The 26,829-nt window shown below is 57.4% G+C and overlaps 1 protein-coding gene across 2 annotated transcripts; it reads left to right on the forward strand.

The window, feature by feature from the left end:
- The first annotated feature begins 303 nt into the window (after positions 1-303).
- ZBTB47 (zinc finger and BTB domain containing 47) lies at positions 304-26,829 on the forward strand. 2 transcript variants are annotated; one of them, XM_067292018.1, is made up of 6 exons: positions 304-449; positions 13,094-14,491; positions 18,711-18,858; positions 19,886-20,001; positions 20,951-21,095; positions 21,250-26,373. In XM_067292018.1, exons 1-6 carry the CDS (start codon positions 447-449, stop codon positions 21,657-21,659), a joined length of 2,220 nt encoding a protein of 739 aa, XP_067148119.1. In that variant the 5' UTR covers positions 304-446; the 3' UTR covers positions 21,660-26,373. The 2 variants fall into 2 exon arrangements, with proteins under 2 accessions (XP_067148119.1, XP_067148121.1); XM_067292020.1 differs by lacking the exon at positions 20,951-21,095 and having other exon boundaries at positions 26,285-26,829.

A 26,829-nucleotide genomic window follows, 5' to 3' on the forward strand; every position in this document is an offset into this window, starting at 1 on the left:
AGGGGCTAACATGGCGATGGGCAGGATGAGGTGAAGCGGCGAGGAAGGGGGTGGGGGGGAGGAAGAAAGGAGGAAAAAAAAAAAAAAAGACCAAAAAAAAAAAAGCAAAAAAAAAAGCCACCCCATCCAAAAAAAAATAAGAAAAGGAAAGAAAAAAAGAAAAAGGAAAAGAGGGGCAGGGGGATGCAAGCAGAGCTGGCGGCGGCGGCGGCGGCGCGGTAATCTCCTCCCCCCCCCCCACCACCCCCCTCTCCGAAAAGGCAAAAAAAAAAAAAAAAAAAGAAGCGAAAAGCCAGCAAAAAAAAAAAAGCCAAAAAAAAAAAAAAAAGAGCAACCAACCCAGCAAACCACCCAACCCAACATTTCTTTTTTTTTCATGGAGAGCAAAAACCCCAGGCAAGCGGAGGAGGACCGGGACTCCTTTGCGCGGAGACCTTTGCATCAAAATGGTAGAGCTTGCAACCCCCTCCTTTCCCCCCCCCCTTCCTTATTATTTTTCTCCCCCTTCCTTTTTCCCCCCCCTCCCCCCCCCCCCACGGGCTTTCTCGCGCTCCCGGGGCTTTGCTGACTTTGCAAAGGCCTCCGAAACTTGCCCCAACCCTTGCAAGGGCGGCGGAGGTGGCGGTGGGGGAGGCGGCTGCATGGGCGAGCTCGCGGCCGTGCTGCATCCTCGCGCGGGGGCGCGCGCCGCGGCGTGGGGGGGGGGGGGGCGGCGGGGGTCCCGCGTGGGGCGCGGGGCGGGGGGGGGGGAGCGGGGTGCAAGCAGTGCCTGCATGCCACGGGCCGGGGCTTTTCGTTGCAAAAAATGTGGTGTGTGGTGGTGGTGGGGGGGGGGGGGCGTCGGGAGGGGGGGGGGCTGTGTGGGTGCGCCCACCCCACGCAAAGATGGAGCGTTTTGCAAAAATTGCAAAAAAAAAAAAAAAAAAAAAAAATCCACGCACAGGCCCCTTTTGTGCCCGGGGGGGTTGGGCCCGGGGGGGTCACCGGGCTCCCCCGCGGCCGGGGGGGGGGGGCTGCCCCGCTCGGGCAGGGGGGCGGCAGCACGGGCCGCCCCGGGGCGAGGGCCGCCCGGGAAAGTTTGGGCGCCCCGGTAAAGGGGGGGTCGAGGCCGCGGTGAGGGGCGAGCGGGGTCTCGGGGCGGCCGCTTCCTCGCCGGGCCGACGCGTTTCCCGGATGCCTCCTGCCTTGCGCTGATTCCTGCTGCCCTCGCCGTGCCCTCGCCCGGGCCAAGGGCTCCGACGCCTCCCGCGGGGGCTTTGGGCCATGCACACATATATATATATGTGTGTATGTGTATATACGTATATATAAAAAGCCCTGGTGGAGTGGCAGCGCCGCCGCGGTGGAGCTCTGCAAACGGGGCGCCGGGCTGTTTCGGCTGCCGGCCCCCCCCGGCTTTCGGGCTCGGCTTTCGCTGGCAGGCCTCGCGCCCGCCGGCGGAAAAGCCAATTTTCCCGGCTGGAAACCGCGCCGCGGCTGAGGATTCGGGGGAAGCGGAGGCGGGCAGGGGCGCGTGAGCCGGGTGGCTTTTCGGGAAACGGAGGGGAAAGCGCTAGGTTTGGGAGTAAGAGGGGTGCCGGGCCGCGGCCGCCCCTCGGGGCTCTTTAAATCCCTCTTTGCCCTCTGCGGGCTGCCGAAATCGGGTCCCGTTCGGCTGCTTCGCTGCCGGAGGGGGGATGCAACCTCCCGGAGCGGGGCGCTTGGGTCCCGCTTGCTTGTGGAGCCGGGGAGGGCGCGGGGTGGCCCCAGGGAGAAAGGCGGGCGGCGAAAGCGCTTCCTCCGTGCCCCAGACTAGCAAGGGACGGAGGGAAATATATTTTACGGGGAAAGAAATTCTTGAAACGATAATAAGGATTTATGCGCTTTTTAAAAAATTTTTTCCCTTAATATCCCTGGACCCGAAGTGCGCTTTCCCTCGGTGCAAACGATTCAGCTCAAACGCTTCGATTTTGGAGTTTGTTGGGCAAATGGCTCGGCTTTTCGGCCGGGCGAAATGCAGTTGCGGAGGCCCAGCCGAGGCAGCCGAAAAGTAACCCGGCAGCCTTGGGGCAAGGGGGGCTGTTTCGTTGCAATCTTCCATTTCCCTTCATTTTGGGGGTTCCCGCTTGTCTTTATTCTCCCGGCCAGGAATTACGGCACGTGCGAATATCGTAAGGCCGACGCCGGCATCGGGAAAGATGAGTAGGTGAGACATCCGCTTCCCGAAGGCGTGGATGCGGCTTTCCCCCCTCCCTCCTCTCTCTCGCTGGAGGATAAAGCTACCAGCGCTCTGGAGCTGCTGCGTTTAACCTTTTTTTTGGTTGTTTTTTTCCCCCCTCGCCCCCAGCAAGGATGGGGATGCCGCGCCAAACCGCTCTCGGCCGGAGCCGAAGTTTTGCACCCGCCGTTGCATCCCGCATGGCCCCCAAAAAAGAGGGGACGCCCCGCGCGGCGTTGCTCTTTGCAACTTAAACGCCTCCCCCGGAGCTCCTGATCCCGCGGGCGCCGGATGAGCTTCGGGTCTGGCAGGTTAGCTCCGTTCCCCATGGGAAGGAGTCGCCTGCGAGGAGTGTTGGGAGCCGCCACGGGCGCTGGAGGAGCGGTCATCTCCGAGCCGGGAGAACTTGGGTGGGTTTCGGAGCAGGAGGCAGGGTTTTCAGAAAGGGCCAGGTGGCCTCCTGGAGCTCCAGGGAGCCTTTCGTGGTCCCACCAGGCGTGCAACCAAAAGGACGATGCTCCCCGGCCCCCGGGAAGGGTGCTGGGGCGAGGAGGGGGCTTTGGTGGAGGAGAACGGTCCGGTCAAGCGAGGAGCAGCGGTGGGACAGCTGCCCGGCCAGGCTGCGGCCACGTGGTTCCACAGCTGTCTAACATCTGGCTTCTCCAGAGCTTGCCGAGCTCTTGGTGTGAGGACCTGAGTGCCAAGTCTAGGCACCGCGAGTGCCCCTCCGGCTCGTTATCCCGCCTTTTCATCTGCCTGGCTCCGACCGAGGAGGGGGAAGGAGACGAAGAGCAGATGCTCCCCCACTGCAGGTGGGATGGAGGTTGTCCGCGCCAAGCTGTGAGACAAGGAGGTGCCGTGTCTGGGAAGCCCCGGCTTTTGCCGCAGCAAGAGTTGGCAAGAGGACAGGGCGAAAGACGGGCCGTGGCGGTGCAGATGTGATGGGCAGAGTAACTAATTCCAGTAAATTGGCTTGTTTTATGGTTATTCCGTGCCTTTTGCGGTTGCCTGCAGTGAGCCGGTACGGAGCAAGGGGCTCCCGTCCGATTTAAAGTCTGTCTCTCCTGGCTGCTGAATTTGCTGGGCGGTCGTGATAAAAATAGGCTGGTTTAGTGCACGTTTATGGAAATATTAAACTGTTGGGCAGGGAAGATGGATGGGCTGGAGGGAGCAGGGACGGTGCTTCCTAAAGACCCCTTTAGGAGGGAAACCTGACGTGTGCAGGCAGGTAGGAAGTCATGGATGAGGCCAGTTTCAGGATCCGGGCAGCGGGAAATGGGAAATGTCTCTAGGGTCACTGCTTCAAGGACAAGCGCCGTCCGAGAGCAGTGGCGGAGGCGATGCAGAGCGAGCGTCAGCGCTGATACGGGTGAGTCGGTCCCCTTGAAAGCGTTGGCCGAGGGTGAAATCCGTGCTGATAAACGGTGCTGGGGTGGAGAGACTCCTGCGCTGGACCTGAAAGTCCTGCAGCGTCCGCCCAGGCCGGGCAAAGCGCGCGGGCACGAACGGTGTGTCCAGGGGCCTGGGAACCGCCACGCTGAACCTTTACCGCCCTAGCAATTTTGTGGTCTGGAGCCGGGTTAGTAAATGATGTATTTTTAGCCGCTGGAGAGCAGATCTCAGCAGTCGCTGCCTCCTGGGTCTAATCAGAGTTGGGTTTGGACAAACCTTGGAGGTGTCGAAATGGAAGCAGCGGCTGGGTTTTGAACTTTCCTTTGGAAACGGGTTGAATAACGCCAACCGTCCCCAACCGCGAAGCCGGCGATGAGCAGCGGCTTGAAAGCAACGGCTCCCCGTTCCCCTCGGGGAGCAGAGGCGGGCGACCCGCGCGGGGACGGCACACGACGTGCCTAGGAGGCAACGCCGAGCCCCAAAGCCAAACCGCTCGCCAGGGATGCGTTAGACCTCGCCGAGTCCTCTCCCCCTTCCTCCACTGTCCTGCTTTGTCCCGTCTTTTTCTTCTTTTCTCCCCCTCCTTGCTGGGGACCATGTGCCGGGCCGCGGCGCGTGATGGACTCCTTCGCTGCTCCCGAGGGTCTCGCTCGGGTTGGGGCCACGTTAGCAAGCCCAGTGGTGAGGGACAACCCCATAGACGTCCTTCACATCCACTCAGCAAGTCCCTCTTCCCACTGGAGGTGATGAGAAATGATGGGCGATGGCCATCCATTGAGCTGTCTTCTGCTTGCTGGAAAGGTCTTGGCCCATCATTCCCTCCCCAAGCTCTAGCAGTTAATCCCACCTGAGGAAAAGGGGAAGAGAAAGTTGATTTTGGGGGGCTCTCAGCACCTCTTGTAGCTGTTGTGACCATGGGTACACCTAAGCCCAAGGGAGATGCAGCAGACCTGGCTTGACGGGCTGTCCGTGGGGGACACGGTGGTGGCTAAATCAGGGGCCTGGAGATGCCATGATGGTGTCGGAAAGTCCTGCCCTTCTTAGGTGAGACGCTTTGGTGCGTGACATACCCGCTGCTTCCAGTGACCCCGTGGTGTGATGGATCCGAGGAGATGGCCAGTTCTGATGTTTTTAACAACCTTGCTTGGTAGGTGGGTGGATGCTGTGAAATCGCTGCTTGGGGAAGTCCAAACGCTGGCGTGCTCGTGTGCTCCTCAGCTGGCGTTCGGGTTCTCCAAGGTGCTCCTCTGGGAAGCCCCGCTCTCTCCTTGGGATCTACCCCGTCCTGCTTGTGGCTAGCAATGAAAGATCCCGTGGCCAAAAGCAGCTGGTGAGGCTTTGTGGGGCTGTGCCAGCCCTGCGTGGTCAACCGGACTGTGGCCACGCTGGCCGGAGCACCAAGGGTTGGGGATGTTGCCTTGCTGCACCATCCAAATTCAGCAAAGCCCGGGGGGAGGCTTCGTGCACTGGTTAAAGCTGCGTTCGTGTTGGCGGTTTTCCATGATTTCTGGCTGTTTCTCCCCATTACGTGGAGAGGTCCGTAGACACTGGGCTCTCCTGGCTAGACTGGTGGTGGGGGACGTCCCTGCTGTGGTCCCGAGGACATCCCTTGGGACTTGTCTGCGGGGCCAGTCGCTGCGCTGACCACGGGGAGACCCTGCAGCCTTCTTCCCCCAAAGTGTCGTGCTTGCACCCTCCTCTCCGCAGGTGGTGCACCCCTGACCTCTGCCGTGGGCATCTCCATGTTCTTTTTAGTGCTCCCTGCTCGTTTTGGCCCTGCGGTGGTTGTATCAGCCACCGACGCGGTGGCAGACCCTGCAAGCGGTGCTTCCCGTGGGGAAGGCGCGCGTGATGGAGATGTTGGGGTCCTCCCTGCTGCTGGACATCACAGCTAGAGCTGGGATGTCCACCCAGCCTGGTTCTGGTACAAAAAAAAAGACTTCTGGACGAAAGGGTTGGTTTAGACCACGCTGGGACCAGATTAGCCCTCCTGGGGCCTAGAAGAGCCAGGGGGAGGTTTGCACCCTTGGCCGGGAGGTATCTCCTGGCCTGGGGGCTGGTGGGCTCCTGCGTCGCGGGAATCCACGGGACCTGCTGTCTTTGGGACCGGCCTTGTGCCGTCCCCTCTGTGCCCCCCTTGCCGGGGCCGGGCCGGCCGCCGGAGGGAGGTGCCGGCCGCTTCCAGCAGCCCCCGGGACCAGCTGCCGAGCGAGCGGCGCGCGCTGGCCACCGCGGTGTGGGACCGGCCCCTGGCGCCGGCGCCTGGCCCGCAGCCCGGCCAGGGAGGTTAGCGCTGGGTTTTGTCCTCGGTTCCTCCCTCGCTCCGCTCGCCGCGTGTTTCGCTCCGGCCGGGGTGAGGGGGGGCCGACGCACGGAGAGGGTTTTGCCTCCGTTTTCCACCTTCAGCGCCGGGGGGAGAAGCTGTGGCATTGCCTCCGCCCTGCAGATGTCCCCAAGGACGTGTCCTCTGCTGCAGCCCCCGCCAGATGCCTCCTCTAGGCTCAGGGACGGTTGCCCGGGCTGCTGCCACCTTTGTCATCTTCGTTGCCAAAAAGTCACCCTTTTGCGGCTGGAAAGGTCACTTTGCTCTCCCCGGGGGCTTCCCGGCCTGCCCTGCTCCCTCCAAGAGGACGGGTGGGTGAAGGACAGGTCGCCCCGACCGGTGGCTTTGGTACCCTCGGACACAGGTCGCTGCCTGCGCTCCACTTGTCCAGGAGCATCCACAGGTCCACTCGTCCAGGAGCATCCCGGAGGTGTGTGTGGCCGGGCAGTGATGGACCTGGCTCCTGGTGTCTCCTCCTTCCTGCCCGTTGCCGTTATGTACCTAAAGCTGCTTTTGGCATGTCTTCAACCTCTTCTTCTCTAGACCCGAAACTCCAGTGCTTTCGGGTCACCTTTGCAGCATCTCTGACTTGTTCTCCTCCATTTGCTCTGCACGTGGTCCTCTTTCTTGAAAGGTCCTGAAAGGTCCTGGATGGTCCTTCGTTCTTGAAGTGCGCTGCCCAAAACGGGCCGTGGTTCATCCAGCCATGGCCCTGCCGCTGCCAACGGTCATGGGAGGAAGGGTTGGTGCATCTTAAAGGAGCTCGGCGGTGGTGTTGCTCCGTCGGCCTGGGCTGTGGGTGGCACGTAGCTCTCGGGGAGCGCGGCCGAGACGTCCTACAGCGTGGCAACCTTCTCGCCTGCGACCCAACCGATCGGAGCAAAGCGCTTGGATGCTTCTCCCGCAGCGGCTTGCGTGTTCCCGTGGGTGGCGATGACCTCCCGTGGGTGGAGATGCACTTGGGCGCGCGTGGACCCACGGGGCTTCTCTTGGCGCGAAGGAGACATGGGAGGAGGAGGAGCGGCAGCTTGGGCCGAGGTTTGGAGTCCCCGAGACGCGGGGTGAAGAGCGGGTGCAGGAGGCGGCTTTGCAGCGTGCCGGCGCCCCTCGCTCCCGCTCGGCATCGCCGGGCCGGGTTTGTTTTTTGGGGAGCGAGCGTCGCGCAGGTTGCAAACGATGCCGGCGGCGCTTCAGCGCGGGGGCTGGAGCCAGAGCCGACGGGCTGACGTCGCGGGCGCTGCCGGCGCGCGGCTCCCCGGCGCGTTTCCAGGCGGCGTCTCCTCCGAGCTATTGTTTGCCCTTCCTGCTTGTTTTTCCTGACGGCCCTCCCCTGATTAAATGAAAACAACATTTCGTTTCACTTATTTATTTATTTCTTCTCTCCTTCGCACGGCAAGCGGCCCGACGAGCGCGTCCTCCCCGGGGAGGATCCCGGCGCGAGGGGAAACCCCCCCCCTCCGGCTTCTCCGGGGGCGGCTCTCGGGCTTTTCCCGGGTGCCGGGAATCAGCGGGAATCGACGCGTCTCGGAGCGTTTTAGCGACGGCGCCTTCTTGGCGCTTGAACCCTTCCGGCCGAGAGCGCGGTTTGAGCGCGAAAACCTGCCGGCGGCGCTAAGGAGCGGCTCGGCGGCGCGCTCTCCCGCTCGAGCGCAGGTTTCGTTCAAATCGAAGATGCGACGATTTGGGTTTGTTTGTTTTTTTTTTTAAATGAGCAAATCGAGGTATTGCGTGGAGTCGCTTATCCCTACGCGTTCGCTTAGTGCAAGTCGGCGCTTCGAGCCGGCGCTCGCCGTTTCGCTACGGCGAAGCAGATCGCTGGTTTTCGCGGGAGAAACGGGTTTCCGTCCTCGTGCCGCCGTGGGTGAGCGCGGCGGAGGATCCCGCGCCCACGTGGGCTGCGCCACATTTTAAGGCGAAAGGTGATTTTTTTTTCCCTCTGCCCAGTGGGTGCGTTAGCTCCGCATCAACCCCGGTGCTTCTCTTCCCTGCCTGGAGCGGGAGGCTCCCGCCGGGGACGCAGCCCTGCCGGGAGGACGTTACCTTTTCCCAGGCTGCCGCGGAGCTGTTTCCACCGCGGAGAAGGGTTTTTCCCGCGTGAGCCCTTGGCATCTCGCTTGCAGACCCTCGCCGCAGGGCTTTGCTCTCCGGCCGCGGGATTTCCCGGGCTTTGAAGGCGAGCGAAGGAAAATCTGGGATGGTGCCAAAAAAAAAAAAAAGGGAAAAAAGCGGTAACGAAAAAGCAAGCTCAGCAGCCGCGGTGCGCAGGAATCGCCGCCGCGCCGGCCCTGGCTTTGGCGCGCTCCCCGCCGTTCCCGGGCTTCCCCTGGGAGCGCCAGCGCCCTCGGCACCTGCGGGAATCCGGCTTGGCAGTGAGCGGCAGTGATTGTGGCAGCGCTCGGCCGGGCCGGCCACCTCGGTGAGGGGCTCCCCGCCTGCGCCGGGGGTGTCTACGCGGATTTGCCGGGGATTGCAGGAAAGCCAGAGCGGGACAACGTGTTTTTTTCCCAAAAATTTTCGAAGCGAGAGCCCTGCCGCGGCGCGATGCTCCGATCCGTGGCGACAGGGCGATCGCTCCAAGCGCGGCGTGCCGGTTTTCACGGAGGTGAGACCTGAACCTTTGCTGCCCGTGGCATCGGAGAGGCTGCCCTGGGATTTTTTTCCCGGGTTTTCTTTCCCCGCTTGGGCCGTCGCAACCCAACTCTGGGGCTTGGTACCAGTCCTGAAGCCGCAGCGGGCCACGCGCTAGCGAGGAGCTTCGTTTCCACCCGTCTCCTCCCCGAGGATTATTTTGCCTCGCTGCGAGGTTTCGAACCCGACTGCGGTTTTGCACCTTCATTCGAGTGAGAGGGAAGCTGGAAACACGGCAAACGGGCTGCAGGACCTATTGCTGCTGGAAAAATCAGTGGGGAAAAAGTGCCGGGCTCGGGAAGAAACGATCCGGCTCGGCGCGATCTCGTCGCCTTTAACCGGAGCCGACCGTTACTTTTATTCCCACGGGCGCCTCTCTGCTTTGGAGCAAACATGAGCAACCTGGGGGTCGGGGGGGAGCCGCGTGCGGAAGAGCTGCCCCGGTTTCCCGCGGGAGCCGTGCCGCCGCGCGGGGCCGTGTCCGCCTCGACGGAGACGGGGGAGGCGAGCAAAACCGCAGCTCCCCCGAGCCCTTGCAACAGCCTGCCCGAAAACGCGGCGAAATATTCGTAGCTTTGGCTGAATTTGAGGGTTTTTTTTTTTTTTGCTGTTGTTTTTCTTTCTTTCTCGCGCATAAAAAAGGAAAAAAAAAAAGCACCAAATCGGCACGGGCGGAAGGAAAGCGCCGGTCTGCTCGAGCGAATGCAATCCGCCGTCGCCGTCGCCCTCGGGGTGGATGCGCGGGGTGGTTTTATTTTGGGGAGGGGGGGGCTGCGCCGCGTTTTGCCCGTGGCCGGGGGGCTCGGGCGGCCCCGGGGGGGCTCTGCGCCGCGGCGCTGCCACGCATCGCGTCGCCCTTTCCGCCAGCCCCTTTCGTAACGCCGGCCGGCTGGCTGGCGGCGGCGCCCGGGCAGATGTCTTTAATAACGCCGCTTAACCCCCTCGCTGCTTCCCCGCTCTCGGCGCCGCCGCCGCCGGCTCCTCCGGCGGGACGGGCTCGGCGGAGGAGCCCAGCGCGCCGGGTCGGTGCCGGAGGCGGGGGGGGGGACGCCGAGAGCATCCGATAGCAATAAAGAGCGGCGCCCACCCGCCGCCGAGCGCGGGCTGAAGTCACCGGCGGGACGCGGCCAAGGCACGCGCCGGCCCTGGGACCGATCGGAGGCGCCTGGCAGCCCGGCGGTGGGGCCGGGGCGCTGAGCCGCCCGAAGCGAAGCGCTCCTCCTTCCTGAGCCCGGGCCGAGCGGCTGATGCAGAAAATAACAATAATAATAATAAACCATCGCTCGGCGGCGCTAGGAGGTCTCGGCGCGATTTGGCACCGGGGTCCGGGCAGCGTGGAAAGCGGGACGCCGTGCGCGTGGTGGGGAGCAGCCTCGATTCCCCCTTTCCCCGCACCCGTTTTTCCCGCGCTCGCAGTCACGGGGGTTAGAAAAGACACTTCGGAGAGGAGCTGAGATTCCCGGGAGTGAAGGGGAATCCGGGACCCGGTGCTTTTGGAGGGGGCCTGCTGGTATCGCAGTGCTCTGTGTACGAGAGCAAGGGCTGGCTGTCATCCCGCAGGCTTTTCTTCAGCATCCTCCTCCTCCCCATGCAGCTTGAGGCTGCCTTTGGTCAAAAAAAATATATATAAATATATATATATTATATATATATATAAAAAAACTTTTTTTTTGCAGCATGGGAAGATGCAGGGACCTTGCTGGGGGAAGTTGCACTCGCCAGCAGCTCTAGGGGCCAAACCGAGCAAAGCTCCCGAAATCCGCCGCTCTGAGGGCACGGGGCATTGGTGGGTTGCAGACCAGCAGTGAAAATGGGGGGGAAAAAAGTATCCCCCAAATTTTTAGCAGGGAGGAGAGCTTTTTTTTGGAGGGGGTTGGTTGGCAAAACAGAAAGCATCCTTCTTAGTATTTGTACAATTTTTTCGCGCTTTGGCCTTTGCCTTAAAAAAGGGAAAAGGACAAGCAAAATGCATCTTTGCACATCGATTGAAAACTGCCATTTTTTTCCCTGGTAAAAAGAAAAAAAAAGCCAGATGCAAAATTCCTTTTGACCAGGAGGTGCAGTAGAAATCCCTGGCCGGGCAGCTGGGACCCCTCTGCCACCAATCTGCCGCTGCAGCCGTGGTCGCGTCCTCCAGTAACGGTGGAAATTGTGCATTAACGCAGTCCCGGAGGGGTCAGCGCCCTGGAAAACGCTGAATTAAACGCAGCTTGGGAGGTATTGACGGCTTGCAGCGTTTCCCAGCCTGGGTTTCGGCTCGGTGACGCCGGAACGGGGGCACGGAGGCGTTGAAGCGAGTGGCAGGAGGTGCCGTGCCGTGGCCGGGCCAGCGTCCGACAGCACCGCGGTGTTATCGGGTGGCGTGAGGCTGCCGTGCTTCCTGGGGGGGTCTCGTGCAGAATCCTATATAATTGTATAGGATAATATAATTATGTTGTAGAAGCAGGGAGGTTTTCGGCTGCCCTGGTGGCGCAGGGCTCGTTGCAGGGCCGGATTTGGCTAGCCGCGCGGATGCGGTCGTGCGCAGACGCTCACCGACGCGGCTCGTTTTTTCTGGAGAAAGAGAGCTGCGCCGGAGCAGATGGGCAGCCCCAAATCCTCCCGTTTACATTTGGGCATCCAGCCAAGTTGTAGGAAGTGGAGAGAGATGGAGGATCCCAGAAACAGGGGGTGGTTTCGAGATTGGGGGTCTTAAATTTGGGCAGGTGCCCAAGGGGCTGCCCGGCGTACCTGCCGCTTGCTCCAGCCTCCTTCCCACCTTGCCCATGCCAGGGACCAGCCTGGCTGAAAACTAGCCTGGATGGAAAATAGTGGTAGTTTCCAGCCGGATCAGCAACCTGATCTGACCTACTGGGCAGCTGCAGGAGCTGGTGTGAGGGTGGGAGAATGCCTAAAATCCTAATTTTAGCCGAGCCACGGGGATGCATGGTGGGGATGCATGGGACAGACCCGTTGGGCTGCGATGGCCCCGTCGGAGCCGGGGGGAGCCATCAGCTCCGGGGCACCTCTCCAGGTGCTCGGCACAGGCAGACGTCCCCAGCAATGTCGCAGGTTTTTGGGTCTGGCACGGGTCTGTTATTTTTTGGAAGTGCCCCATCACCCTCCCAAGCTTGAGATATGTGTCCAGGGGAGTCGGCAGTACGCCGTCCTTCAGCAACGTTGGCTGTGAGGTGGGACAGGGTGGCGCAGAGACTCTTGGCCGTGGATACAGCTGGGAAGCAACGGGGGAGAGGACAGGAGTGCTCTGGAGGTGGCTGGTCCATAGCATGTACCACCAGCCACTGGAGACAGTGCCAGGGCAGTGAGCTGCCCATCAGCGGAGCTTCTGGTCTTTCTCAGGCTCTCTCCTGCCCCACTGATCCCGCTGGGCTCGGGGGCCTCCTCGGCAGCAGCCCTGCCAGGAGGGTCGGTAAGGGCTGCACCTTGTCTGTCCGTTGTTAACCAGCCCTGGGACAACCCCATTGGCGAGCACGTGTCGGGGTTGGGAGGGGGTGGCTTCCCCATCGCTGGTCATGGCCTGAGAGGAAGGGCTCAGCCTGTTTCTAAGGCCTCATCTTGGATTTCCACCACCTCCCTGAGGCCACCCAGCCAAATGGAAGCAGCTTAAGGTGGCAGAGAGGTCCTCAAAGAGGAAAATGGTGGCAGCCCCAGGTAGCTAAAGCTTTTCCTTGGCCAGTTTAGGAGCTACCCTTGGTTTGGGGGGAGCCTGCTGGTCCGATCCCTCATCTTCCAGCTACCGTCTCCTGTGCACCTTTTAGCCCTTTCTTGCTTGGGGTCTTCGGCAGCCAAGTGTGAGTTGTAACCGGTATCTGTATTGATTTCCCAGTGTCACGTTATGGCTGGTGTCTTGCGTTGCTGCTGTGCCACTTTGCAGTGGAGCTGCGGTAGGAGAGCGTGGCAGCAAACGCAGGTCGTGCCGGCTGCGTTGCACAAGTGACAGACGAAAGCTCTCAGCCGCTTCCAAAATCCCTCTCTTGCACCCCAGAGATGCCTCTCGCTTACTTTGGTGTCGTCTTCTCTGTGTGTATTTTGCCAGCGTCTCACATCTGGGGTTTGAGTGATTGCTCCAAGCCTTCCCAGCTCTATCTGAGGCCAAGGACAAGTTGCTGCCATGTGTGTTTGTTGCTCAGTGTCCATGGTGATGTGGGGCTGGCATCCCCCTCTCCGTCCCGAGGGGGAATGGGGATCTGCTTTCCCATAAAACACCCCCGTGTGTGTCCTCAGGCCTTGGCCACTTTAGCAAACGGCTTCTGTGGTGGAGTTAGCCTGCAATTCCTCTTGCTGTCCCTGGAAGGGACAACAGGCTTCCAGCAGGGACGTAGGCAAGTCCCTGTGTCACTCCTGCCTGTCCGTGTGTTGAGTTTTCTCTCCCCTTGTTGGCTGGACTCAAGAAGGTGGTTGGAGTTTCTCAGTGGGGTTCTCCGACCACTAGGCTGACTGGTCTCTGGTGTACCTGGTCTCTGAGCTGGGCTGTGCGGAGAAGGGAAGGCGGGACGGGTGTTTTCGTGGGAGAGGAGCCGTTCTGAACTGCTTTATTTCTTTTCTCCCTGCAGCTGATAGTTGAAAAGACAACTGACTACCCTTCGGCCGAGTACTCCCTGGTGGAGGATGTAGCCCTCCACTTCACGTGTTTGATGGACAGACTGAATGAGCAGCGCCTCTTTCAGCCGGACCTGTGCGACGTGGACATCGTGCTGGTGCAGCAGAAGAGCATCTTCCCGGCGCACAAGGGGGTCCTCGCTGCCTACAGCCAGTTCTTCCACTCCCTCTTCACCCAGAACAAGCAGCTGCAGCGCGTGGAGCTGTCGCTGGAGGCCCTGACCTCGCAAGGCCTCCAGCAGATCCTCAACTTCATCTACACCTCCAAGCTGCTGGTCAACTCCTGCAATGTGCAGGACGTGCTGAACGCGGCCGCCGTGCTGCAGATGAACAACATCGCCTCCTCCTGCCAGGACCTCCTCGACACCCGATCCCTGAGCTTGGCCATGGCCAGCGACATGGCCCTGCCTCCCGAGGGCTGTGCCAATGCCGTCCCCCCGCCCTACTACTGCGAGATCAAGCAAGAGGTGGATGCCCCACACCCCAAGATCTACGCCCGGGAAGGCAACGACCCCTACTCGGTGCGTGTGGAGGACGGGGCAGGTGGTGGGACGCTCCCTGCTGTGCCGGCCAAGCAGTACTACAAGGAGGAGAAGGACGGCGGTCCGGCCGCCGTCTGTAAGATGGAGGGCGAGGAGTCCGAGGAGGACCTGGACAGCCAGGGCTCGTACAACAGGGAGCAGATCATTGTGGAGGTGAACCTCAACAACCAGACCCTCAACGTCTCCAAAGGGATGGAGGGGAAGCCAGCCGCCAGCGAGGCTGCTGCCGCGGCCGCCACGGTCATGGGGCGGCCCGATGGCGATGGGCGCGACACCGAGGAGGATGGGGAAGAGGAGAACGAGGAAGGGGAGGAGGAGGAGGAAGAGGAGGAGGATGCGGAGGTGGGGGAGGAGGAGGAGGAAGAGCACAGCGAGGAGGAAGACCTAGAGGAGACAACGGAAGAAGAGGAAGAGGAAGATGATGATGAAGATGCATCAGAGGTGAAAAGGGAAAAGAGTGGGCAGCCCCGCAGAGCCAGCCGAGCATCGAAAGCCACCAAATCTGCCATGGCCACCAGGTCCCAGGAGATGGCCAAGGTGGAAGAAGACGAGGAGGAGGAAGAGGAAGGCCAGCGAGGGAGGAAGAGGAAGAAGGAGCAGGACGGGTTGGGCCAGAAGGTGAAGCTGGAGGAGAAACAGCACTACCCGTGCAAGAAGTGCCCCCGGGTCTTCAACAACCGCTGGTACCTGGAGAAGCACATGAACGTGACGCACAGCCGCATGCAGATCTGCGACAAATGCGGGAAGCGCTTCCTGCTCGAGAGCGAGTTGCTCCTGCACCACCAGACTGACTGCGAGAAGAACATCCAGGTGAGACAGCCCCTGGGGACATCCCAGCCCAGGCCCCCCACCCACCCATGGTGGGGGACCCCAAAGCCCAAATAGTGCCCGTGGCCTTCTTTGGGGCTGTAGAGCCTAGCGCGATGGCGAGGTTATTTTGGATGGACGCGGAGGGGTGGAGGTGACCTTGTTTTGCGCGTGACCCGGATTTGGGGGGCTGATGGCAGGGAATGGAGCCAGGCTACGTGGGTGGTGGTTGCGGAGCTGCAACGCTGTCACGGGACAGAAGCGCAGCGCTGTCAAGGCTAGAGAAGCTGTAATGGTTTAGGAGTCATTTTTCAGGCAATCCGGATAAAACACTGCAAGCTCCTAATGGAGACACGCTCCAGCCATTTTTACCCAGTCCTGAACCCATTTAGCTTAATTTGAAGACTTGCTGACATGGGTTAAAATGGTTTTAATCTGCCTTTTATTCCCTTTCGCTTGCGCGTTAGCTAATTTCCAAATGAGGCGAACGCGCTTGGAAATCCTTGCTTAGCTCAGGCTAGGTGTGACCTCTACCTAACACTTTAATTAGATCCAGATCTGGACTTTCCAAGCAAGTCGGTTAAAGCAGCGCAACCTTTCTGGACCAGACAGGCTTTAGGTTTTTTTCCACGGCAAGGAATTTGTTGGCATGCCGTTGCACTGTGGCACTGCAGGTGACCCAAAGCGGTCGGGAGCCAGGAAAAGTTTGATTTATTCTCTGCTTCCCTGGGCACGCTACAGGCATCCTGGGGGAACAGCAAAACGGTGCATTCCTTCAAAATCCTCCAGCTAATCTTCTAATCCCTGCTGGACTCTTTTGCATGACACTGTCACTGCTAATAAAAATAATAATAACCTCCTGGAGAACTTCACACATGACCCTTGCAGCAGCCAAGGCATCTAGTTTTAAATGAACCCAGCTCTGATCTTGTAGCCCTCGTCGATGAAGCAACAGTGCAGTTGGAGCTCTTGACCCCGTATGACCCGAATTTAATGGATAATGAAGTCAGCAATCGTGGCGGCAGATGTGCAGGAAATGCAGAGGTGGGAGCGATTTCGTTCAAGGCACGGTGACCCTGAGCATCAGCTGTAGCCGGGGGTGGCATCGGCACTGCAAAAGGGAGCCACGTCCCATGCGCTCCTCTAACGTCGCTGCTGCTCGGAGATGCAGGTTGCCTTCGTGTTTCGGAGGTGCTGGGAGATATTTCTTCCAGGAGTGGCTCCCGTCTGCTCGCTGCGGCAAGGACTTCTATGGGTTGAGCGCACGTCGTGTCAAGTAAATGTTTCGTTGTGACTTTTTCCAGCTTGTAATGCCCCCAGGTCTCGTAATACCAAAGGACGGCCCTTTGGAGAGCTGCTTCCTTGCGCTCACGATTTTATACCCATCTGCCACCCATCCCCTTGGTCAGCACTTTTCCAGATCCGGATGGATATGTTCATGTTTCCTCCAGAAGCCGTTGCAAATCTCTGCTCATCGTCATCCCGCTTCTCTGTACTTTTCCGGGTTTCCCCGAATCCTTTCTGAAGTCGGGAGCTCTCTGCGTGTGCCCACTTTTCCCAGGCGTTGCCGAATGCGGCGAACTGCAGCTGCCTCCGTGGTGACCTCCCTCCCCGGAGAACGTGGTTCATTAACTTTCCTTTAGTCATGCTTTTTTTATTTTAGCAGTAGAAGCCAGATGCACTTTGCTTGCTCTGATGGTATTGAACGTCTTTATCAGTATAGCGTGGAATTACAGCTGGACAGTAGAGGAAACGGCATTTCTCTTTTGGGATTATACCTGCAATGGGCAGCCTTTATGGTTTGTTTTTAAGGAGATATTTATCCGTGGAAGGACTTTTCCCTCTTACCCCATGGCTATGTGGTTTAAGAGCCTTTGGGGAGAGACAGTGCTGAGTATTTTTGGAGAGCCAATGTGGTGCTGCTGCCTTTGCAGGACTTTGAAGGACCAGACTTCCCCCATCTCTTTCTCAATAAACCATTTTTATCATAATTTTGTTCTTTCTTAGAGTTTCCATCAGCTTGCCAGGACGTCAAGGGTATGTGCTTCCTCAAATCCCCCCTAAAGCCCATTTTTTAGAGAAATTGGTGTCAGGTTTTCTGCCCTCTGGTGCCGACACAGTCTTCAGCTACCCAGCGCACGTCTCGGTGAAGAGCCGAGCTGTTCCCTACTTGGGCTCCTTTGGAAAGTTTGCATGAATGCTGTTTGGGTCTGGTGGCTCTCATTTGCAGATTTGTCCCAAAATCTCACCCACGACACTTCAGGGTTTTGCCCACGTGAAAACGGGGACCTCGCCCCAGGGTTTTGTTTCCTTTGAAGGTTTCATTTGCGCCACCACCATCTGCAGCCCCTGGCCTCCTTCGTGGGCTTCCTGCTTCTGCTGCCTGGAAAAAAAGGCTTTATCGTTTGCTTTTTGTGCCTTTATCAAGTTTCTCAAAATCGTTCTTGGCCTGCTTCAGGGTGGTTTTCCTCTTAACTTGCCAGAATTTATCTTTTTTTCCTTTTCCCGTCGTTTCGATATTACTTCACTGTTTCTGCATGCTGCTTTCTTTGTTTTGATAGCCTCTTTCACCACGGAGCATTCAGTCCCTCAGGATTTTGTGTTGCTCTTGATACACTTTGCTGATTGACCTGGTTTAACTCTGAGCTTTTTAATATATCACTCTTTTTAATGGATCCTCCATTTCTGTTCAGTCGTTTGTACATTGGTTGTACCCTGCTACAGCAGGATGCTGGTTGTCCCCCCGAGCCGAGCATCTCTATGTCAGCGTTCCCCCCGAACCCAGACATTCCCGTTCCTCTGCTTTATCTCCTGGCTGCCTGGTGGGTACGTGGATGTGGGTCTGCGTTGGGTTGAGTTCCCCATTTTTCAGTGCCTGCTTTGCACAGAGCTCTGCTCCCACTGTTTCCTATTAGCATTTTGCCAGCTTCTGCCTGCTCCTCGCTCCAGGACATGGGGTTTTGCCCAGAGGATGCTCAAAGTGTCTTTGATACCAAACGCTGGTCTTAAGTTTGTCCTGAGACACCTCTTAAAGCAGAGAGAGAACTGTTCAGATCCATAGAAATATCCACGTAGGCACAATAAAACTCAGCGGACTATTCATGTTAATATTCAAGCACTCCAAGATTAAGAAATCGAGTGTTGGGAATGCCTCCATCACCCTTATTTTGCCACTTAAGCACCTAAATTTCAATAGAGAGGGAGAGAGGCTGCAACTCCGTAACGCATGACACTGGCAAACGGCTGAAAACGTGCCGGAGGAGAAGGTGGAGGAGCACAGCGAAAAAAGTGCTGTGTGCGTCCGTTCGCACCCATAAAGACACGTGGAGCGAGCCAGTGTAAGAAACCGTAATCCCATGGGCACGCGATTAAAAGCTGTCAGGTGGCATATGCCAGAGGGAGGGAAATTCAGCGTTGCGGAGACAAGCGCGGTGCCAGCAGCACTTCACTTTTCAGGGCTGAGTTGCGGCCCAAGTTGCCACTTTTCCCAGGAAAAAAACCTTGCAGAGAAATGTTTAGCTTGGTCGGAAGGGAAGCAAATCTCCAGTGCAGCTTTCTAGGTGCAACTTTGTACGTGCTGAAACTTGTTTTTTGCTAAAGTAAATATCAGTAATATCTATGGAAAATGGAAGTTGCGCTCTCTACCCTAGCTTGGGCATCTCCTTGTTTTGCTGTGCTTTGCAGCCATCTTCTAACACATGGAGGGGTTTCTTGGATGCAATGTCCAAATTGTATGAAAGCTCAAAATTCCCAGCTGGGAATAGGGCCCTAGGGCATGAGCTACTGTCTATGCAGGTTTTAGACATCCGTTCCTGGAGAGGCTGCATCCTTCCCTGAAAAGACATCACCCCCCTTCCCATCTGATGGAGAGACAGTTGGGTTTTGAAGTTTTTGAGGTCACAAGGTCTGTAGCAAAGTTGTTGATTATTATTTTCAGTTTCTTAGCTTTAGTTGTTTAAAAGGTTAGGTTTTGCACTGACCTTCCTTTTCACACTTTTCTCCTTTTTTATCAGAAAAAGGAAAACTAATAACCTGGATGTTTTAAAATCAGCAAAGTCAAAATATTGGCAATACCTCGACATTCAGCCGGGCCTGAAAGGAGACGTGCCTTGGACTCATCATAAATGCCGCAAGCTGGTTTCCACCTCCTGCAGCCTCTGTGGCCCCATTTTTTTCCCGTCCCGCTCCGGCCTCCCTGCCTTACTCGCCTCTCTCATTGCAGTGCGTGACGTGCGGGAAGGGGTTCAAGAAGCTCTGGTCGCTCCACGAGCACAACAAAATTGTCCACGGCTACGCAGAGAAGAAGTTCTCCTGCGAGATCTGCGAGAAGAAGTTCTACACGATGGCCCACGTGCGGAAACACATGGTTGGTGAGTGCGGGGGGCGGTGGGACGCGCCAGCGCTGGGCTCCGCTGCTCAGCCATGCCGCGGCGATGCAAAACGTTGTTTGCTTGCTTCACAAGCATCATCGTTTGCTTACTAATTGCTAGATCCATCTCATCTAACCTGAGGTCCCTGCTCACCCTCAACTCCTTCTCTGGCAGCTGGAGAGACAGGCACCCCTGGAGACCAGCTCAGGTCTCGGTGCCTTTAGTTGCCCTCTGAAGAAGCCTCTCATCTGATGACAGATAAACTTGACTCATCTTTGCTCCTCTAGCTCTGTTGTACTGGCAATAAGCAGCTTCTCGTTCATTCAGTTATGTGGGTCACGGCTGCTAATGTTTGGTTCACCCCATAAGGAAATGCAGACAGCCAGGGGATCTCTTTACGGATATTCATTTGTCGTTTCAGCAATTAAGGGCATTTTTCAATCACTGTCATGTTGGGAATTTAGGACTGGAATTACTTTTGGGTGAATTCTCTTAACATCAAAGCAGAAGCCTGGAAATTTGACATGAGCCCTGAAATAGGAAGATGACTTTTTTTTTTTTTTACCCTCTGGTGCCTGGTGTTTAATGTTGAATGTCTGTCTGCCTGGTATTGCCTCAGTGCTGTTTTTGGAGTAATTTGCTGCTGTAGAGCAGGCATGACACTGGGGAATCTCATTTATTTTATTTAACCGGGGGGGGGGGGGGGAAGACATCAGAAATGATCAAAGGATGGTTCGAAATGTAACCATCCTTCCCTTGTAAAAGAGGACTAACCCTCGGCGGTGTTGGGCTTTGAGAAGGGAATTGCACGGCAGTAGCACGTGGCAACGTTGGTTGTGCCTGGGATGAGTCTCTCAGGCTGGCTGCTGCCCACAGATGGCACCAAAAAGGACAAAAATAGGGTCTCTGGCAGGCAAGGGGGAAGTCTCAAGTCTGGGGTTGTTTGAAGGAGAGGCAGGGAGGATGCAAGGGGTGCGAAGGCCTGGGGAGGGCAGCGCGGGCGTAACGCCACTCTGCTTCCTTGCAGCTCATACCAAGGACATGCCGTTCACGTGCGAGACGTGCGGGAAGTCCTTCAAGCGCAGCATGTCCCTGAAAGTCCATTCGCTCCAGCACTCTGGGGAAAAGCCATTTAAATGTGAGGTAGGTAACGTTTTTGGCGGAGGGCAGCTTGGGCTGGCCATGCCGTGGGGCAGCAGGAGCATGCTGGGCTGGGAGACGCATTCTCCACCGTTCCCATGGCTCTTCCTTCCAAATGGGGACAAAAATGCTGATTTTAGGAAAGATCTTCCACTTTTTGGGGCATCCCTACTGGTGCAGCAGTAGGGATGTTTTCCCCCTCTCACCCAACCTTTACATCCCTTCCAGTCTTGAGGGCCCCACCAACCCTATAATGAAACTGCTCCCTCTGGGTGACACCTGCTGATAGCAGGATCTGCTCCTCCCTCTAGTGACTGGACAACATATCACACCCGAAACCCACCCAGCCTTCAAGTATGAGGCCTGATTTTGTCTTCAGCTGCCTCGCTTAGAGGAGCCTTGGCCCCAGCTCACCGCCGGGGCTGGGCGATCAGGGTGCCAAACGGTGGCTCAGGGTGCCGATGGTATCGGGGGCCATGGGCTCCAATGCAGCAAGGACTAAGCTCTTCCATAAAGCCTGGAGGAAGACAGAGGTCAGGAATATATCCCCCAAAACTGTGTATTTGAGCTTTTTCAGAAAAAAATGAATCTTGCGATGCTCCAGCTGGTGGCTGCAGATACCGGGGGCAGACAGGGGAGACGACAGGTGCTTTAGATGCTAGATGGCAAGGGAGCAGGTTGATGTTCAAGCCCCTCTGGTGCCACTGACTTCTTGTGTGGCCCTGGGCAAGTCCCGTAGACTCGGCGGTATCCCTGGGCGGGAGTCGAAACGCCGAGCGGGAGAACATGGGGAGAGAGAGGTGGGTACGTCGGATGGAGATCCAAACCCGCCAGCTCGTCTCAGGGCAGCGTGAAGCTGCTGGGACAAGCAAGGCTTATCCCGTGGGGACCTCCGCCGTGGCGCGGGGCTGGGGCCAAGCGCCGGCCGCTGACGCCGGGGCTCTCCCGGCAGAACTGCAACGAGCGCTTCCAGTACAAGTACCAGCTGCGCTCCCACATGAGCATCCACATCGGCCACAAGCAGTTCATGTGCCAGTGGTGCGGCAAGGACTTCAACATGAAGCAGTACTTCGACGAGCACATGAAGACGCACACGGGTGAGCGCTCCCCGGGGACGGGGAGACGGGGCCGGCGGCGGCCCGGGGTCGTCGGCTGCCTTTCGGGGGCGAGCGACGGGGCGGGGGGAGGCGGGACGGGGCCGGCGGCGGCGGCGGTGGGCGTTTCTCACCCGTGTCCCTCCCCGCGCCGCAGGCGAGAAGCCCTACATCTGCGAGATCTGCGGCAAGAGCTTCACCAGCCGCCCCAACATGAAGCGGCACCGCCGGACCCACACGGGCGAGAAGCCCTACCCCTGCGACGTCTGCGGCCAGCGCTTCCGCTTCTCCAACATGCTCAAGGCGCACAAGGAGAAGTGCTTCCGCGTCAGCAACCCCTTGGCCTCGGACACGGCCGCCGCCAACGCCGCCAACAGCGGCCTGGCCGCCCCCCAGCCGCCCGCCGGCTCGCCCCAGCTGCCCCCCGGCGCCTCGCCGCACGCCCACCCCCTGCCCCTGCCGCTGCTTCATCCCCTCCCACAGAGCCTCCCTCCTCCTCCTCACCTACCGCCGCCGCCTCCCCTCTTCCCCGCCGCCGCCGGCAGGGTCAACGCCAACAACAACTAGGCGGCAGCCGCGCCGACCGGACCGCCCTCCGGAAAACGCCTTCGCCGCGGAGCCCTCTCTGTCCCCCTTCCTCCTGGTTTCGGGGTTGTTTTGGGGTTGGCTTTTTTTATTATTATTATTATTTTTTTTTTTTTGCCTTTCTTGATGGGGAGGGGAGCTCTGGGCCAGAGCTAGCGCTGTGGGGAGAAGCCCCCGAGGAGCGGGGAGGAAGGGGCCAGGCGGCATCTGTCCATAAGGGTGTAGATAAAAGGCGTTGCTCAGCCCCAGCTTTCACCCCGCATGAGGTCCTTCCTGGGCAAGCAGGTTGGGAAACATCTGGCCGAGGGTTCTGGCCTGCTTTCAGGTGGCCGCACGGTCCTTGCAGCCTCCATCGCTAGGTGGACATCCCAGCCGCAGTGACCGGCATCTCCCCACGGATCGTCTCTGTCCCTGAGACCTGCAGAGGCAGGAGGGGTCGTCCATGGCTGGCTCCCACCCGGAGCTAGCTCGGAGGGGAGCGTCAGGGTGAGGACCCTGGTCCTGGAGCAGGCAGAGAGGTCAGTGGCGGCATGTGCCGGCTTGCTAGCCCGATGCCTGCGAGCTCTTCGATATTTATAAGAAGCAGAAATCTAGTTAGTTGGTGCTCGAATCGCCGTACTGTAAAGCTGGTCTTTCAATCAGGCTCTTTAGGAGAATTATGGCCCGCGGAGGAATTACTTGCTCATGGCGTCGAGCCAGTGCAAGACAAGTTGCCACCCGCAGTCCCCTGTGGCAGGGGAGTCCCTGGGCCAACGGTGAGCGCGCAGGTGTCCCCTCTCCAAACCCTGCCGGCCTGCTCTCCTTAGCACATCTTCCTTCCCCACGCAACGTGTTTCTCCCCTCCGCGGATTTGGTAGACGAAAGCACAAGCCAGCGGCGTGCCGAATTCACAAGCCGCGTCTGGGCGCATTGGCACCCTGCCGTGATTTAATTCCCGGCGTGCCCCAAGGGGATCGGGCTCCAGTGTCCCCTTTCTGCTAATCCCAATGAGATCTGTTTTTTTAGGGACTCTCAGGAGTTTGCAGCGTTGCCGTGGGGGAGCTCATTGGGCTTTGAGACCGAAGGGCGGGTTGGTGGGTTGCTCCGCAGCAACCTTGGACGGAGTAGTGGGATGTTGCGCAAAGCTGAGGTTTCTCGGGAGAATCAGTCCAGAATAGTGCCTTAACAATTCGAATAAGTGTCTGACCGACGAGCGAACTCCAGGTGTTTGCTGGGAGTTGTCGCTCTTTTGAACTCTGCAAGCTGGATCTCATTGCAAGGATTAGAGCTGAAGCAAGATGGATTTTGGTCTTGCCCAGCAGCATCTTGCCCTCAAACTTTTTGCCATGTCATAAAAGCCCATGCGGCTCTCCCAAGCTTTGCTTCCCCACCAGGGTTGTGGCATTGGCAGCCAGTGCTCTCCTCAGCTGCGGTTTGGCTGACATGGGATATTTCTGGTGCAGCGAGCGCCTTTGGGAGACCAGAGGAGCCCAGCTTGTCCAGTCCTCGCGGGAGAGTGCTGGGGTTGATTCGGTGAAGCCCCACAGCATTGACTAGCACCTCCTCGGCCACATCATATTTGGATGCTCCTCTTCCAATATGCTGAATGACGGTGAAGTTGAGCTGGTCTTTGACTTCACTTATTCAGGCTTGCTTTGTGCAGGCAGGGGAGGAGTGGAGGAACTGTGGTCTCCGTCACCTACCCTGGCTGGGGAAGAAAGTCCAGGAAGACTTTGCTGTTTTTTTTTGTTGGGTGCTGTGTTATATAAGCTGGCTCTCTTGCTGCTATGATTTGCGCCAGGATGTCATGCATTGGTCTCGCCCCAGCTGTCTAGTGTCACTGCAGTTGCCCTCATGAGTACCTCCCAAGGATGTGTCCCCTTTGGAGCTGGGCAGTTTGGGACCACTGCAGGAGCTGCAGAGCATCTTGGGCACAGGCAGAGAGAGGTGACAACCAAGATGCTTTGCAGCCGATGGATTGCTCCCAGGGCCAGCTCTGCAGTGAGACTGGTAGGAAAGCAAAGACGATGCACGTGGACACGGGCCAGGTAGCTGCTGAGGCAGTGAGCAGTGCCGTTGGCATAGGTAAGCCGTGAGTGAGGTCACTGAGTGGGCTGCAGAAGCCAGTTCTCATTTGCACCTTGGTCTAGGCGCAGGCAATATGAGGGCACTGGGGACTGTGAGCTGCATCTGGCTCTGCAAGAAGTCTTGATGTTTCATCTCATGGACCAAGTCAGCAAAGCACTTGGGCACTGTTTATAGCACAGGGTTATATCTCCAAAGAGCCAGGAGAATTTAGCCACATGCTCAGGTGCTTTGCTGAAGGAGGATGTACAGGAGTGTGAAGCTGAACAGGATGGGACTGTTGGCTGTTCCTGTGAGTGTTTGAAGTGACAGGTTAGGTGACTGGTGTCCACTCCTGCTTAGTGCACCGAATGGCACCCCTCATGTCTGGCATCCTCTGGAAGGCTGGCTGCTCTTGAGTTGTTAGCGTTTTATAGGAACAATTTGTTTTTCATCCTTATGAGCCCCTCATGTTGGCTGGGATCCTCTGGAGCCCCGGTGTTGCAATCAGTCTCTGAACGAGTGAGTTCACGCTCATTCACATCTGCTTTGTGCGAAGGGAGAAAGCGATGACTGAGTTGCTTTGAGATATTTTACCTTCTCAGATGGGTCTCGAATGCTCCTCCGCTGCCCTTCTTCCGTGCATGCCCTGGGATTTATCAGGATGGTGCAATGCCTTTTGAAACACAGTCCTGTGAGGGACTTGGGCACTCAGCTGTTGGAGCTGTTGGCTTCCTGGAGGGAGTAGGACCCAGCTTGAAAGGTGATTACTTTGGAGGAGCGTGCATCAGAGGTGTTGGAGGGCTTCCGTAGAGCTGTCCATGTCATCTTCTCTGCTGCCTCCCAGACCCCATCCCATGGGACTCCCTTGCATTTCTTTCCTCTCGCCCTCCTAGGCTTTGAGACCAGATAGGAGCCACGCACTACGAGGAAAGCTAACCTTGCCTGTACAGTCTTCATTTTGTGATGAGACTGTCAGCTTGCCCGGCTGGTAAACTTGGCTTTCTCCCCTTGGCAGTAAATCCCCACACCAACATGTACCGCCTCGGTACTGCTTATCTAGAGACTGGTTTCCCTGTCCCCAGCCCTTCCTATCTCCAGAAGGGCCAGTCCCCCTTGGACGTCACCATGAGATGAGAGATCCTCCTCAAGGCTAATGATGTCATGATCGCTTCAGAGAGGAGAAGTGGGATGGGAGCGCTTGCTGGTACTCATCCCGCAGCGGCTTGGCTTCGCCACATGCACAGAAAGCCCAGCGACCGATTTTAGCCACGTCTAATCGTATTTGAGACCCTGCCCGGAGGGCTGCTTGGAGACGTCGAGATGTGACCATGCACACAGCACTTTGGAGAACCAGATCCCTGCTGCTCCCTCCCCTACTCCAAGGCCTGGGCAGCTTCTGGAGTCCTACATGGCCTCTGAACCCTTTTGTCTACACCCTTATTCAGTCCCTATGTGTCTCTTGGTGTCTATTTTTCGTTAGTATATTAAGACCTGAAAAGAGTCACTCTAGCGGTGTCTCGGCCCAGATTCATCGCAGGTCAGACCCCATTGGCACCTGTTGAGTTAGACAGGGTGGGAGGCGGGGGAATTGGGTCCGTTGTTTTCAAGCTTTTTATATTTTATTTTATTTTATTTTATTTTTTAGCTCTTGCACCTTAATCTCTCACATCCCTTCTTCAACAGACCATGAGGGTGGAGAGGGGCTTAATTTCCATTACGCAGTCGATGAATACTCTGCAAAGCAACATTCAGCTGACAACTCTGCCCACACGCTACCCCCCGACCTTTTTTTTTTTTTCTCTTTCTTTCTCCTCTTTGGTTGAACTCTGGGGAGGGAGGGAGTCGCGTGTGGGGGTTGGTTTTGTTTTATATATCCCAGGAGCCTGGTAGCACAGACCAGTTTGCCTCATAATGTCCATGAGGAACGGCTGGCCCTTCGGACCACAGCCATAATCCGAGCGCGTTGAGAAGTTGATGGATGGACGTCGGGTGGAAACGGCTGTGACAGTGCAATAGAGATTAGCATCCGCTGCTAGACAACTCCACTGATTTAACTCTTGGTTTGCCAGAAGTCGAGAGGGAAGGATGGACAGACAGACGCCCTTGGTTCACACGGACGGAGACAGCTTCCCCGCACAGCCCTGCCTAGTGACACGTAAACATGATGGAGTTGGGTAGAACTTAAAAAGGAAGAAAATGAAAAGGAAACAAATGAATAAGAGCAACCTCAATAGCATGGAACTTGAAGGAAAAAAATGAAACCCCAAGCACTTGCCTCAAAACTAGTTTCTAATGCCTGATGTTTGGCTCTGTATTATTTTCCGGCATTCAGTATCGGTTGCCCAAACATGCCAAGTTAAGAGTGTATCGGTGGCTCTACTAGTGTGAACAAACTTAATGAAGCACTTTATTCTGTATAGATAGGGGAAGGCGGGGAGGGGAGGGGAAGCTTGGATGCTTTTCGGAAGCGTCTTAAGTAATGTTCTAGGAAATGTATTATTATTATTACTTTTTTTTTTTATGACCATGTGTAATCAATATATGTTTATCTTCAAGTACAGCAGTTACTCTCTTTGGGACGGTGTGATGAAGGGGAGGGTGAGACGGCCAGGTTAGTCCATCGGAGGGGAGCCGCTGGGGAAAGGCATTGCCTACCGCAGGAGCATGCAAGTCTTGTTTCGTTGAAGGCCCTGTTGGCGCATGTCCAGGAGGTCCCAAGAGGTGCGTCAACGCTGCCTTCAAGGGCACAGCTCACAGACGGCCTCAGCACCAGGGCTGAGATGGCCAGTCCCCAGCACGTCTCCATCCTGAGCCGGCTTCTGCCTGGTGGTGCTGGGGCTGCTCTCTGAGCCGCCTGCGAGTGAGATGAGCCACAGTGGTCTGTTTTCATGTGTCTCTAAAGGCTAAGTCCTCAGCCACGCTTTGAAACCTGCTTTTGGCCTCTCACCAAGGCACGTCAGGGGTCGCTGAGCTCTGAAACTGGTGAGAGGTCAGAATTAGGCCTTTATGCTGCCTTCTCCCAGTCTGGAAGTGTTATGACTGTTACCAAAGAGGTTGCAAGTGGAAGGACTGAATCAATAAACGATTTGTCTTTTATAAAAGAAAA

The sequence above is a fragment of the Apteryx mantelli genome, chromosome 2 (genome assembly GCF_036417845.1).
Source record: "Apteryx mantelli isolate bAptMan1 chromosome 2, bAptMan1.hap1, whole genome shotgun sequence".
Taxonomy (NCBI): domain Eukaryota; kingdom Metazoa; phylum Chordata; class Aves; order Apterygiformes; family Apterygidae; genus Apteryx; species Apteryx mantelli.

Coding starts and splice junctions, on each gene's coding strand:
- ZBTB47 (XM_067292018.1), top strand. Junction 14,492..18,710: donor ACTGCGAGAAGAACATCCAG/GTGAGACAGCCC, acceptor CTCTCATTGCAG/TGCGTGACGTGCGGGAAGGG. Junction 18,859..19,885: donor CGTGCGGAAACACATGGTTG/GTGAGTGCGGGG, acceptor GCTTCCTTGCAG/CTCATACCAAGGACATGCCG.